Source organism: Amphibalanus amphitrite, unplaced genomic scaffold, assembly GCF_019059575.1.
Source record: "Amphibalanus amphitrite isolate SeventyFive unplaced genomic scaffold, NRLGWU_Aamphi_draft 001862F_arrow, whole genome shotgun sequence".
NCBI lineage: Eukaryota > Metazoa > Arthropoda > Thecostraca > Balanomorpha > Balanidae > Amphibalanus > Amphibalanus amphitrite.
In genome coordinates, this window is record NW_024883355.1 from 32,146 (window position 1) to 46,783 (window position 14,638).

Sequence of the window (14,638 nt, forward strand, 5' to 3'; positions counted from 1 at the left end):
TGCGCCAGCAAGGCGCCGTGCGAAATTATCTCACCTGTTTCGCACTCCATTACCAACTCGCCCAACCACCCATATCCGAACTGAAGCGGCGAATCTAAAGACAGGTGTGTTTGTGCAGGCCTCATTGACCCACTCTCCTCTCTCCCTCCCCTCTCTCCCCTCTCTCCCGGGTGCCGCTCTGCCTCCCGTCCCCTCCCTGCCGTGTCGCCGCGAGGGGAAGGACGGGAGGCGCCGGGCGGCTTTGGACAGGGTGAGGGGAGGAGGGGGGGGGGGGGTAATGAGGGAGGTAATTAGAGGACGGCACGTGTTGTGCACGAGCAGGTGAAGGGGTCGGCTGTCCCCTGTGACCAATATAGACACGCGCCCAGATCTGATGGTAGCTTGATGAGAGGTCGGGGACATCTAAAGAAAAGCACGGAGTGGGGAAAGAAGTGTGCGATAAAGTGGAGATGGTGCTTTGCTGTGCAAACTGAGTGAAATCAAGGACAGAACTTCTGTCAACAATGGCGATAAATTCCATTACACTGCGGAGTCGGAGTCTGAGTCGGAGTCGGAGTCGGCCGGAATCGACAGTTCTGAGCGGAGTCGGAATCGAAGTCGGAGTCGATTTTTGAAACTGGAGCCGGAGTGGGAGTCGGAGTGACCGATAATCTTGAGACTCCGCACTCCGCAGACTTCACAGGGCTGCAGAGTCGGACTCTGATTTCGAGTCGACAGTACTGCCCGGAGACTGGGAGTCGGAGTCGGAGTTGGTTTTTGAAAGTCGGAGTCGGAAGCGAGGTCACCGAAAATTCATCGACTCGGAGTCGGAGCGGGAGTCGATTTTGGAGCGAGCAAGAGCCGGGGAGTCGGAGTCAAAGTCACCGAATAAATCCATAGACTCCGCAGACGCAGACTCACCAAGGCCGGGCTGCGGAGTTGTAGTCGTATAAGTCGAAGTCGGTCGGATTCGACACTTCTGCCCGGAGTCGGAGTTCAGATTTTTGAAAGCAGGAGTCTGAGTCCGAGTCACCGTAAATTCATATTCATTCACAGCCTGTTCGAAAGTACCCTGGGTACATTCAAAGTTGTATAAAAAACGGAATCCCAGAGTGCAATTTCGGATTTCCCATATTCGCTTTGGAATGCAACAATGTATGTGTAGGTTTATATAATACGGCTAGGCTAGGTCTTTGCCTAATATCACATCATTTTGACTTTCAAAGCAATTTTCTGTGCCGCAACATAATTTCGCTAAAGAGAACCTAGATGATTGGTAAAGTTTTTTGGTGTTTGGTAGCTAAACTTGGTAGCTCTTATTGATTCAATAATGAGCGACATGCTTCGTAAGCGCAACGCATTTTAGCAGCTGTCGTTCGTGGATGTTTTTGTTTTTGTGGAGACTGGAGCTATTTTAAGAAAATAATAAAGGAGGTTAGGACAACTTATACGGCCGTGGTTAGGACAACACTTTGTTACGATGGGTAGAACAGTTGTTGCTGAAAAATATTTAGAGTCAGAAGTCAAGACACTTGTGGGTTCTGGAGCGAAGTATGGTCTCATTATTGGTCAGGTAAGAATTCATTTAAATTTGATTTAAAGCTTGTTTTAGCTTTTATTTCTGCTGAAATAATCAGATGAGTTCAATTAGCATGATTTTTTTTCAATGGAAACTACTTGCAGATGAATTCACATTTTTTTTTCTTCGGTTGTTGGTCATTCATATCAAAATGAGAATAAAATGGTAGGTAAGGCTGTGAGGGCCGGGGCCAGTTTGTGACAAACCATGATCATTTGTGGATATTCTCAAATGTTCTTTGTTCTGACATTTGAGTTAAAACTGCTGTATTCTGAATACCTTGACCTGTTGTTAAATTCCGTATTCAATGGCACCTCATCTTTGGCCGCATTGTAATTGCCAGTAGAAGTGGGTTTGTATATTGGTTGGTTAAAATTTAGACATTTTTTGTTCCTTTTTTCCTTGTGAGACAGTGACAGTCATTGAATATGTGATCAATGTCCAGTTAATATTGAATGCTGATTGTTCCATACCCCCTTGTTTTCCAGAACACCACAGGCAGGGCAGTTGTGGCCCATCTATGCTGCACACCGCCTTCCGAGGCAGCCAGTGATTCTCCAGTGAATGACTCTTGGATCGCCAAACATGCCAAGCAGGTAGCCACTCCTATAACCATATGATATTATTCATTTGTGTGTTTATTTGCATTCATTGCATTAATTGTATTCATATATGTAGTGGACATCACAATTTGAATTGCCCTTTGGCCCTGTGATGAGGTGAAACACTTGTGCCAGCTGGTTTTGTATGTGTTGGCACAATGACTGTCGACACTTTCTCACAAACTTTCGTTGAACTGCTAGGCTAGGGCTTTGAGTAACTCACTCACCTGGTGAGTTATCTGAGTAAGATGCAACTGAGTAAGATACACTTTACCTTGATTTCATAGGTAGTTAAAGTGTGGCTAGGATTATTCTTTCTGCTGACATTTTGTACGTAGACACCAAACATTGTATTTCCTGTAAAGCTGCTCACATGTATAGCTTCTTGTTGAACGATAGTTTATGCAGAGCCAGGAAATCAATTTCTGTACCATTGCCATCTTGATACATGATTGCTGCCCAAACAGTGTCTGCCTTATTTCATGTGACCATGTCATGCTTTCAGAGCTTTGGGGTGGTCCCCTTATCCCTCATTCATCAGTGGTTACTGGTTACTGTAGTATGTTATGTAAATCTTCCAACCTTACTTCCCGTGAATCATGGAACACCCCCCCCCCCCCCTACAGGTCATTCAGCTGCTGCCCGGTGGTATGGATATACTCGGTCTGTTCGTTGTGGCCTCCCCGGATCTCTTCAAGTCACACGAGACCCAGTTGCGCTCGGCTCTCACTGCCATCTATCGGGCGCTAGAGAAACTACCGCAGCTGCATGATACGGAGACGGACGAACGGCTCGTGGCACTGCTCGACCCGCGGACGAAAAAGTACGCGCTTGTGGGATGTTTCTCTCATGTTTGTCGGTGTATTTTGGATGTTCTCATTTTTATTTTGCCTTGCGTCTAGATTCCTATTGCTTGTAGCATTGTACTGCTCTCCATTTTCAAGCAGAAGCAAGTCATATTTCATCACAAGGCGCCATGATGCTGATTTTCGCACATGATATTGCATTGTAACCATTTCGGCTATAGTTTTAGGGCCTGAGTTTGATTACTCACACTTTCCATGACCTTTGACCTATGCCCTCTAACCAGTAGTGTGACATGTTCCATGACCTTTGACCTATGCCCTCTAACCAGGTGACATGTTCCATGACCCTGGACCTATGCCCTTACAGGGTGACATGCCGCTCACTAGAGCTCTCCAGCCTGACCTCGTCCCTCCGACCGGCTGAGTGGCGCTTCCAGGAGTTGCGCTGGCACCGCGCGCAGAGCGCCCTCTCTGTCCAGGTGACGTCCGGAGTGGGCGTCCTGGCGGCCGAGACCAGTCTGCTGCGACAGGTTATGGTAAGTCAGAGAGTGGACTATTGTGACAATGGTACGTCATAGAACAGTCTATTTGTGACAGTTAACAGTATGGTAAAGTCATGGAGCAGTCTTTTATGACATGTTTTTTTTATAAGTGATAGAGCAGTCTTCTGTGACGCCTGGTAAATCAACGTCATGGAGCATTGTATGTGATAAGATATGGTGAGAGATAGAGCAGTCTTCTGTAACAGTTGGTGGAAGGTCGAGGAACAGTCTTCTGTGAAAGCTGGCAATGATAGACTTAGAAGACATATAACGTTTTTCTGCGACAAGTAATGATAAGCAATAGAGGATTACCTATCATAAAACAGGTTATGCCATTTCATTGATGAGTTATCGATGTTAGACGTTCATGTATTCCTCCCTGTTGGCACCAGCAGATGTTTCCGTCGTTTTATCTTCACTCGTGGCTGCCTATCTCAAAATCCAGTGCTGTGACGATTCCCCACCCGTTTTGTTTTTGTCATCAGACATCTCTAGAGCCGTTTCTCTCGTCCCTGGCGGACGCCAGCTGTCTCGTGGACGGAAAACTGGTCGACGGAGACGCTCTCCTGTCGGGGGATGACGAGAAACCGGGCAAATCAGCCGGAAAAACGTTCGCCTTCGATCTACTCTATGACACAGTGAGTGTGGCGTGGATGCGTTTTGTACTGCCGAAAGCAGCTCATTTGTTGGTGTTTTTATGGTTTTGGTAAATAAGAAGATAATTATGTGTGTATGCGCCTTAGGATTGTAAACTGATATAAAAATTACATATTTCACGTTAAATCGAATACATTTTAATTACAAATGCCGATATTTCAAATAGTTTATTGGCATTGTAACGATTCTGTTTATCGCCTAATAGCTCAGCACCACTAAATTTATTTTGTTAACATATTACATTATTTGAGTATGTGTTTGTTCAAGCAAAGAGCGATTGCCGAACTATTTGAAACCGATGTCGCCATGGCTTGTTGAAAACCGTTAATGTTGTAGCAATAAATGTAACATGACTTTTTCCAATTTCATCCTACTCATGTTCAACCTAGTCATGTTCATCCTACTCATCTCATCCTACTCATGTTCATCTCATCCTACTCATGTTCATCCTACTCATGTTCATTCCACTCCTACACTCTGCTGTATGTGACGAGTTCACGTGCTGACGTGTCTCTCCGGTCCTCCCCAGACGAAGACGCCGCCCAGTGAACAGCTGCTGGAGCCGGTGGAGGCCGTTATCAGGATCAACGGGAGGATCCACTGTCTGGCCTATCTACACACCAAGGCCACGGTGAGAGAGAAAGACGAGTCGTTTTTTTATTGTTTACGGTCAGAATGGAAATGTTTTTAGGTTATACGATCGCTAATTGCAATAAGTGAATGTCAAGTGTAATAAATTTAGAGAATCTAAAATTGTATGCATGTAACAAGCGTTTTGGTGGCATCATGGGGTGTTTGATCCAGATGTTCATTGATTGTGGCTCATTTTCTTGTTTCATTTTACGAGGATTATGAAAGAATATCTGGCACACCTTGTTCTCTCTCTCCCCTCTCTCTCTCTTTCTCCCTCTCCCTCTCCCTCTCCCTCTCCCTCTCCCTCTCCCTCTCCCTCTCCCTCTCCCTCTCCCTCTCCCTCTCCCTCTCCCTCTCCCTCTCCCTCTCCCTCTCCCTCTCCCCCCTCTCTCTCTCTCTCTCCCTCTCCCTCTCCCTCTCTCTTTTCTCTCTCACCCTCCCACCCTCTCCCCCAGGTCTCAGAGGCCGCTGCCGCTCTCCGTCGTGACGCCCGACGCTCTCTCGCCGCCCGCTGCCAAATGCACTGCGATTCGCTAGTAGAAGAACAACCCTCGGACGAGGCAGCCACGGTCCTTCACGAGCCTCCGCGTCGCGTGCTAGCACCTCTATCCGGGTCGGCGGTACACGTTAGCGACTATCTTTATCCGGGTGATACTCCAGGAGATAGTCTTCAGACGCTTTCAGAGCTGTTTGGTCTACAGTTGGAGGTCGATGATGTGCTTGATACGGTGGAGGTCGCCTCGGGTGAGTTTTGGGAGTGGGAGAGTTGGGATGAGTTAACCCGCGCCCTGGTGGGGTCTGTTTATAACGCGACCTGGTGGGGGGGGGGGGGGGGCTATTTTTTGCCCCCCCTCGTATCTCCGAAACTACTGGACGGATCCGCAAAATTCAAACGGCGTTCGATAGCCCTGTCAAATTTGTCGAAGGAAACCAAATTTTATTGACCTCGGGGTCACCGATGACGTCACAGGTCAGGTCAAAGATAAAATGTTTCACCGTTCACGGGGCTTCTAGGGAAAGCGCTATAACACCGAGTAAAACGCATTTTGTCGAAAATCAGCGATAAGACGTCAGTTGTCTAGTACATATGTTGCTATCAGAGGTCACTGGTCATACCAGGTCAGGTCACAGGTCAGGTCACCAAAGGTCACCAAGGGTCACCACATGAACCCAACTTTACTAAGGTTGTGCGATGCATGTTTTATGGCCAGTTTTTCATTTCCAACCCAATGGTGTTGGTTATAAGACCATCAGGTACGGTTTAGGTCACTTTCTGGTGGATGTCAGGTCAAGGTCAGGTCAAAAAAGGTCAAATTTCAAAGTTCATATTTTTGCATAAAATGGGTATCGATTCGATGCAGCTCGTCACGGGGAGTCTAATGGTGGTCTTTGTTTTGCACTACGAGGTCTAGAATTGCTAAAAATTGAGTTTGAAAATTTGACGTCATCAATTTTGAACAGTTTTTCGCTATAACTTCGCCAAAAAAAGAGGTATCAATCTCAAATTTGGTATGTGGATGTAAGGCGGTAAGGACTATCACATATATTCCGGTTTTTGCGAAATTCATAAAACTTTTTGGATTTTTCGACTATTATATCCCAAAAATCTATTTTTTGATTTTTGGGGGTCAAAATCAAAAAAATTCAAAAATCCGAGATACCAGTTTTGTAGCCCTGTCAATTCTACAGCTTTTATGTCTTAAACATTTTTCTGTATTTGCAAAGCTTTAGGCCTGACAGCTCTTCCCGCGAAACCCTTTTTGGGTCGAAAACGGCAGAACATGACGTCACTCTGACGTCATTTCCGGCCAACCTATCATAGCTTTTGGAAAAAATTTTGGTCACAATGTGTAAAATTGATGTCCGGGAGGGTACTGAAAGTTTGGTGACGATCGGCGCAGCGGTTCTGGAGATATATCGAAAAGTCTGGAGGGGGGGGGCAAAAAATAGCCCCCCCCCCACCAGGTCGCGGGTTAACCCGCGCCCCGTAAGGGGGGGGGGCCGAAACGGCCCCCCCCTGTCCTTTTCGGTCGATATCTCCTAAACGGCTGGAGATATCGCCACCAAACGTTCAGGACCCCTCCGGGCATCAATTTTACACATTGTGACCAAAAATTTTACCAGAGGCTATGATAGGTTGGCCACAAATGACGTCAGAGTGACGTCATGTTCTGTCATTTTCGACCGAAAAAAGACCTTCGCGAGAAGACCTGTCAGGACTACAGCTTTGAAGATACAGAAAAATGATCAAGACATAAAAGGTGTAGAATTGACAGGGCTACAAAACTGCTATGTCGAATTTTTGAAATTTTTGAGTTTTGACCTCCAAAAATCAAAAAAGCATTTTTTTGGATATATTCGCCAAAAAATCCAAAAAGTTTTTTGAGTTTCGAAAAAAAACCGGAATATATGTGATAGTGCCTACCGTCTTCTATCTACATACCAAATTTCAGATCGATAGCTCGTTTTTTGGCCAAGTTATAGCGAAAAAACTGTTCAAAAATGATGACGTCAAATTTTCAAACTCAATTTTTGGCAATTCTAGAACCCGTAGAGCAAAACGAAGACCACCATTAGACTCCCCGTGACGAGCTGCATCGAATCGATACCCATTTTATGCAAAAATATCAACTTTGAAATTTGACCTAATTTGACCTGACCTTGATCTGACCTTCACCAAAACGTGACCTAGGCTGGCCCCAAAGGCTGCCTAACCCACATAATCGCATTTGTCATGTAAAATGGACCATAAAACATGTATCACACGACACATTCATATTGTGACCCCCCGTGACCTGACCTCGCTGTGACCTGACCTGGTATCAGTGACCTCAGATAGCAAAGTATGTGTTTGACGAACAATGTACCATCGATGGTTTTCAATAAATTACCAATTTACTCGCTTTCACAGCACATTTCTTGAATTGCCTGTGAACGGTGAAAATCTGACCTTTGACCTGACCTGTGACGTCATCGGTTTGACCTAGGTCAATGAAATTTGGTCACAAGGTAGTTCCCGGGTGGGGCTATCGAACTCCGTTTGAATTTTGAAAATCGGCCGGTAACTTTCCGAGATCTTAGGGGGGGGGGGGCCGAAACGGCCCCCTCTACGGGTGGTAGGGTCCGCCGGTAGCCCTACGGGGCGCGGGTTAAGAGAGGGGGGATAAATTTGGTGTGTTGGAAATGTGATGAATGGGAGAGTGTGGGGAGGGGGAGGGAAGGTTGTTGGGTTTGAGTGTGGGGAGGGTTAGGAAGTGAATTGGAGGGGCTGAGTGGGGTCGCCGGGGTAGATGTAGTGTCAGGGGTGAGTTTCAGTGGTAGAGGGTGGATTTGAGTATCAGGGCTGAGTTTTGAGCTTCAAGTGTGGGTTATAAGCGTCAGGGATGAGTTTGACTTTTGTAAATGATCAGACATGATTGAGTTTTATTCACGATCGATGGCATAGGAATTTGACTTGTGTTGCCATCGATCGTGAATAAAACTCAATGAGTTTGACTATCAGAGGGTGAGTTTTGAGTGTCAGGGGTGAGTTGGGGTCACACACACACACAACTGAGGTAACTGGGTTGCATTGCTATTCCAAGAGAATGGCGTGGTTGTGGGTGGGTGACAGGTTGTTATTTCAGGGGCGTGGTGAGCAGACATGTGCATGGATCCGAGAAAATGGATCTGAGATCTGATCCAACGGATCCTGATCTCGGATCCGATGCGATCATAGGTCCAGATCTTTAATCAATGGAGAGATCCATTGGAATCATAGATCCGAGTCTAAGTTTTTACTTGAGATCTAGTTAGATCATAGATCTCACTTTTTGTCAACAAAAATCTAATGAAACGTGCTGTTACTCTGTCCTGGGCGGTGTTTCACGGGACGCTGCTACCACGCTGCTATCAAATTGCGCGAGCTGACGTCACACTTGTGGTAGTGTTGGAGCAATGGGCCTGTTGATGTTTCCATGGAAACCCAATTTGACACGTGTAAAAGCAGCGTGCTGCTATCACCGGTGAAACAGGGCCCTGGTGAATCCTTCCAATCAAAAGATTGGGACTAAATTAAAAGAAAAACAAAAGCAAAAACGAAAAAAAAATCTGACCGCCCACCCTGTCTTTCCCGCAGAGGAGCGCGCTCACTCTGAATGTTCGTCGGCCGCGGAGGCGCTCGACGAAATACAGGAGCAGCTTCAGCAGGCTGGCGGCGGCGGAATCGGCTGTCTCCACCTCCTATTGGCTGCGGCCATTGTGGGCGTGGGCATCCTTGTGTCGTCCCTGCTGCTGATTGGCCCGCGGCCTCCCGGTACCCAGTGACGTCAACGAACGGCGACCGGTGATTGGTTGACGATGATTTGACGTCAGTGGAGTACATGAGGTGGGTTTGGAATGGAATGTTGAACTTCATGCTTGGAGGGTGAGATGTGTGCGTGATAACGCAAATAAGAACACAATTTTAGAGAAGTTAAATGCTTCGGTGTCATTTCTCTTCGTCCAATAACATCAAACAACGACGACTGACGTGTGAAGTGAGGCAGATAGCTGGGCGAGTTAAAAGTAACGGATGATGCTAGCGGTGAATGCGGTTGGTTTGGGGCTGTTATATAATTGCTTGAACGGGTGTATATTGTTCTGAAGGCAAGCATTGTGAATATTGTGATTGTGTGTATGGAACCAAACGTCTTCTTTAACGTATGATAAATTCATGTTAGAAATGTATCGCGAAACCAGTCGTGCTTGTCTACAATATTGGACTGAAGTCTGTTACAGCAGGGTTAAATAACTGTATGGTATCACTGTGCTGGCTATGGTTGCGCTCTGGTGTCTAAAGGACTCGTGAACTTCTCTCGATGACAATACGTGACTCGTGTCGGGCGGGAATGTGACCAATTTAGACTGTGATTGATGCTATACTTGGATGGCGAGAACAGTTCTGCGTACGATTTCAGTAACACAAAATATTAAGTTTAAGTTTAAGTTAAATTTAAGTTTAAGTTTAAGTTATTTGCTGGCACTTTAGTTTTGAGAGTGATTGTTTGAATTCATCGGCCCATAGTTCTGATCAGCAATCAAGTAAATGTTGCAGCACATGATATAAACTATAAAGCTTTGTGAAAGAAGGATGGCGAAGGAATCATTTTAAAATGTCCTTTGGCAACATTTAACTTCATTCCTTTACTCCGATAATGCGTATCCTAATATCCAATGGCCTTCTTTTCGTCTTATTTCGTTTATGTGAACTAGGTACTGAATGATGTGCTACTGTGTATACTTTAAAGCTGGCTGGGAGTAACTGCTCTTGCATTGTGGTGAAAGGTGGTTTTTTGTCATTGCATTGAGGAGATGTCGAATATTTATTTTGCCCTGGGATTTTGTGTTTCGTCTGAACTGCGATGGGTGGGAGTCTTCTTTAAAAACTCGCTCGTTGAAAGGAATTTAATTTTTCTGAGTCTCAATTCGTATCGCGCGACTCACACCATCGGAACAGAACCAGAACACAAAACACACTTCACACTTTACACTTTACACTTAACACTTAATGCACCATTATTGAGCCTAACAGAGCATGTGACATGACATAACAGTGTAAGCAAACATTACATCAAGTGGCATTTCACAAGAAAACAAAAAGTCAACTGATCAGGAATACCTAACTAGAAGGCTCTCGCGTTAACCTCCTATTCGACATCGTTAATTTAGCCTCTCTCGGGCGTGCCCCAGTTGCAGGCGACTCCGTCACCCTCACTGGTGGCGGAGCGTCACCGTCCGCACTGGGCGGCGGCTGAGACACGACTGACGCCACCGCCGCCTGGTGGACAGATGGACAACTAGGCGGCAGGGGCGGCCGGCCGCCACCTGTGAACAAATCAAATGAGGATTTGGTCAATTGTGCCCATTGAAAGATGTCTATAAAAAAAAAAAAATATATTGAAACAGACTGGTGAGTGGTAGGTAGATACTGGACATGGGGTTAAGACAATAGATTGTGGCGAAACGGTCACATCACCCAAACATCCTCAGATTACCGAAAAGATCATCAAAGGAAGGCAAATTGGACCAAGTTGGAGATAGTTAGCTATTTGAGGATGCGTTAGCTAGGATATTCCTACTGTCCCAACTCCCAAGCGTCAATAGTGGCAAGAAACAGTCCTAGAAGAGACCTCGGCGCAACTGGAACTGGACTCAGGACTTCATACCGTTCTGTCCTTTGTCGGCCGACCGAAGCTTCCGCGAACGGCTGATAGATGGCGGGCATGCAGCATTTTCGGGCACTTCGTCCCTAACGTGCTGCCGTTTATGTTTTCTTCTCTGACGATCCCTCTTTAGCAGAATCTGGTGGTTGAAGACGCTCGATGACAAGAACAAAACTGCAACGAAATAAGGTGTTCGGTATTACGATGTGTGTTTCGTAATGAATCACGTTAGGGAGTGGGGGCGGTAGAAAATTTATGCATGGATTTTATTACACTTTGGTCCTTTGGTCCTTTGGTCGCTCATTAGAAATACGAGAAATTTCACAAGCCACAGGCGTGGCTTGTGCATTTTCTCGTCTACTCTACGTTTACTCGTCTATTCTACGTCTCTAGGATCTACCATTCAGTACATTGTAGGCTGTCCCTACTCCCTACTACCATGTATCTATGTACTATACTCAATGATAGATCCTAGCCATAATCATTTGGAAAATGAGAAAACACTTGTAAAGCCTGAGTAGTGCACCATGCAGCAAATCGTCCAAATTGGCAGCCATCACATAAGCTAACTTATTTCCAGTTGTCTCCTAAAATAAACGGGTGAGCAAGTTGAGTTAAATATCCTTTTAATGGTAGGTATACCTTTCGTTCTCCAACCTAAGCTAGAAGGCTGCAACCCTATACATACTGGGTAGGATTGTATGATCAAGATCAAGATCATAAATGATCATGAAGGTTACAAATAATTGTCGTTGCAAATTATATTGCTCCCGCTGACCTCCAAGTCCAATGAGAACCGGACCAATAACCCGAGCCGTTCCAAGGCTGTCGGTCAGGGCGACTCGTTCGAGCGGTGTCTTCATGGGCAGGTGGGCCAGTGACGTCAGCATCGTTCCACCAATCAGCAGCAGGCCGCCGAACAGAGCCAGACACGTCACCAGCGGGTCGCCGAGCAAGATCACGAACCGCATCCATTGCCGGGACTGAGGAATGGAATAGCGAGAATACCAGTCAATTACTATGCAGCATATACGGCCTTTGCTAACAATTTTGGTTTCCACTGCCTTTTGTATATAAACCCTTGCCGTATTGACCTTCTTTACAACGCCGCTTACTTATTGGGGAGGGGAGGGACGAGCGGACCCCAGTCGTTCAGCCCCTGATTGAGCTATAGCTTAGCACAAAAGAGAGCCTGTTGCTTGTGACCAGACGAAGTCAATGGTATCCGTATTTAGGGTCCTAGCCCCTAGGTCACCAATTGATCTTCCGTTCCAGGTCAGTTGAATGACCTGAATCTTAGGAAAATCGCCACAAAATTGTGTAGAGATTTACTGCACAATGAATTTAGCCATTTCACATTTGTAACCATTGACGAACAATTCCTGATTCAGTGATTGGCACAGCAAATGTATTGTTTATGAAACTTGCTGAAGAGACATAGGCATACTGCTTTGTTGTACACCATGACCCAACAGCTGGACGTTTTGACACTGACCTAAGAATTGTCCGTTCTGACACTGACCTGAATCAGGACGCAGTCCTTGACCTTGCGCACTGTCCGGTTTCCCGGAGCGGGCTGGGGAACCACCAGTGGCAGCGACGAACTGGAGTTGATCCGGTGGTATTTGACCGATGACCTTTGGTGCTCAGTAGAAGTTCTTGTAAATGGGGTTTTATGCATTTTTGGTGAGTAGGCGTGGAAAGTTTGCCCGTTTTTCATAAGACATGTTGCAAGGGAAGTTATTAAAATATCAGTCTAAAGTTGTGAGCTGTGCGAAGTTGAACCGATGCATCAATTCGTGAACTATTAAATGGATACTGCAGCGAAACTCTACCGCTATTTCCATAACGCAACTCTAAACAAGGGTCAACATTTTTGAACCTCGATGGCAAAAGTAATAACATGCAAAAATGCACGGAAACATGCTCGCCAAAAATGCCCAAAACACACGTACCGAGACTTTCTATCCAAGATTCTATCCACGCACCAATTTCCAGCGCATTTCTCGTGACATTGGAATTCACATACCACTCACAATGCAATACTCATCAACACGTGTTTTGACTCGAGTGTTGCTCTGCATGCTCACGACTCATTAGCGTCGCCACGGGGGGGCAAGCGGGGCAGCTTGCCCCCCCCCCCAACCTCGGACCGGGCACCCCCTGAGATCGATGCAGATCCGATGAGATTTTCGAGTCGGGAAAAAATGGGGGTACCTTTCGGAGAATGTCTGTGAGGTCAGACTCGGTTGGAGCGTGCAGTTCAAACAAGAGTCAGAGTCGCAGTCGCCAAAAATCTTCAAGACTCCGACTCCAGACTCAGAAATGCCAATGCTGTGATTCATTCCATGTTCCTAGTTGGTGTTCTTTATTACATTTTATAGCTGGTTTTCATAAGTTTTGGAGCCTACTGACACATAATTTTCGTTCAAAGCGTGACACGAAATCTTCGCGGCCTTTCTCAACTCTCGCCAAATGTCTGTGACAGGCTCAACTACCGTTCAAGTGCAGCAGGGCTCATGAGCTTGCTTTTCACACAGGCTCCTAAGGAGCTCCACTGAGCCCTGAAGAAGCTTTCAGAGGGCCCAAACCGGCCTCTGAAAGTCCCAGTGGTGTCCATGCTCTCTGAGGGCCCATAACAGGGATCTTTGAGGGATCGTTACAGGGATCTTCGAGGACCTTATACATTATGTAGACCTCTGAAGGGACACACGAATCTTTGAGGATGCCTTCGAAAATTTCTGAGAACCTTAATTGGCCTCGGATAGTTCAGTCGAACTTTTCAGCGACAGACTTTGGTAACCCCAAGCCGGCATCTGAGGGATCACAACTAACGTGCACCTCTGAGGGCCGCAACACATGTTTCTTATGTCCCTACGTAGGGTCTTAACCCGCGCACCGACGGGGGGGGGGGGCGGATATCCGCCCCCCCCTGAGGTTTTTCGCGAATAGCGGGAAAACCGCGGCGCGTAGCGCCGCGAAATTTGGTATGACTATAACCTCATCAATTTTACACATGGTGTGCAAGTTTGAACCTCCTACCTTTTAAGGTCAGGTCACCAGGTCACTTTGAATGACCCAACCTCAAGTCACTTTTTTGCAACTTTGTCACCGTGCCAGAGCTACAGTAGATGTCGGAGGCCTTTGAAAGTCGCAGGATATTATTAGGTCATTAGTAGCTACAATTAATATATCTCGGAATTTTGATATCGGTGACCTAAGGTCAGGTCAATTTCGCGACCTCCCCATTATAAGTCAATGGGGGAAAAATCAACTCCCTGTTTTTACCACTAAAACGGGTCGTAATGGCCCCATATACCATACATGACTTCATATACGATCAACCTTCACTACCTTGAGGTCTGTTTTGCTGTTGGGCAGCTGTGAGGTCATGTGACGTCATCAAAGGTCACCAAAGGTTTTTGGCCAATAACTCCGTACAGGAACAAGATACAGACGCGTGGATGGTCTCATTGTGTTCAGCTCGTCAAGACGCATCGAATGATATACATGATGACCTCGAGGTCACGTGACCTGAGGTCAACCTTTGACCTTGACCTTTCGAGGTCAACATATATATCATTCGATGCGGATTGACGAGAGGATCACGATGATGCCCTTAGTTTGTTCCTATCTTGACTTATTCGAAAGTTATTCG

At 46.2% G+C, this 14,638-nt stretch overlaps 2 protein-coding genes across 2 annotated transcripts; one reads left to right on the top strand and one right to left on the bottom strand.

Moving 5' to 3' along the window:
- Window positions 1–1,232: 1,232 nt before the first annotated feature.
- LOC122375528 (protein odr-4 homolog) lies at window positions 1,233–10,156 on the top strand. The gene is made up of 8 exons (XM_043354981.1): window positions 1,233–1,552; window positions 2,047–2,154; window positions 2,787–2,983; window positions 3,334–3,502; window positions 3,994–4,146; window positions 4,695–4,796; window positions 5,254–5,542; window positions 8,916–10,156. The coding sequence occupies exons 1-8, from the start codon at window positions 1,460–1,462 to the stop codon at window positions 9,101–9,103; spliced, it is 1,299 nt and encodes a 432-aa protein (XP_043210916.1). The 5' UTR covers window positions 1,233–1,459; the 3' UTR covers window positions 9,104–10,156.
- Window positions 10,157–10,211: 55 nt separating this feature from the next.
- On the bottom strand, window positions 10,212–12,976 carry LOC122375529. The gene is made up of 4 exons (XM_043354982.1): window positions 12,503–12,976; window positions 11,759–11,963; window positions 10,984–11,154; window positions 10,212–10,642 (listed from the first exon to the last, which is right to left on the bottom strand). Exons 1-4 carry the CDS (start codon window positions 12,698–12,700, stop codon window positions 10,437–10,439), a joined length of 780 nt encoding a protein of 259 aa, XP_043210917.1. The 5' UTR covers window positions 12,701–12,976; the 3' UTR covers window positions 10,212–10,436.
- Window positions 12,977–14,638: the final 1,662 nt, after the last annotated feature.

What these genes read in the sequence shown, in the direction of transcription:
- LOC122375528 (XM_043354981.1), top strand. Translation starts at nt 1,460, where the DNA reads ATGGGTAGAACAGTTGTTGCTGAAAAATATTTAGAGTCAGAAGTCAAG. An exon ending in ATGGTCTCATTATTGGTCAG is followed by an intron (nt 1,553 to 2,046) that starts GTAAGAATTCAT and finishes CTTGTTTTCCAG; the next exon opens with AACACCACAGGCAGGGCAGT. An exon ending in ATCTACACACCAAGGCCACG is followed by an intron (nt 4,797 to 5,253) that starts GTGAGAGAGAAA and finishes CCTCTCCCCCAG; the next exon opens with GTCTCAGAGGCCGCTGCCGC.
- LOC122375529 (XM_043354982.1), bottom strand. Translation starts at nt 12,700, where the DNA reads ATGAAAAACGGGCAAACTTTCCACGCCTACTCACCAAAAATGCATAAA. An exon ending in AGGACTGCGTCCTGATTCAG is followed by an intron (nt 11,964 to 12,502) that starts GTCAGTGTCAGA and finishes TCCATTCCTCAG; the next exon opens with TCCCGGCAATGGATGCGGTT. An exon ending in GGCCGACAAAGGACAGAACG is followed by an intron (nt 10,643 to 10,983) that starts GTATGAAGTCCT and finishes ATTTGTTCACAG; the next exon opens with GTGGCGGCCGGCCGCCCCTG.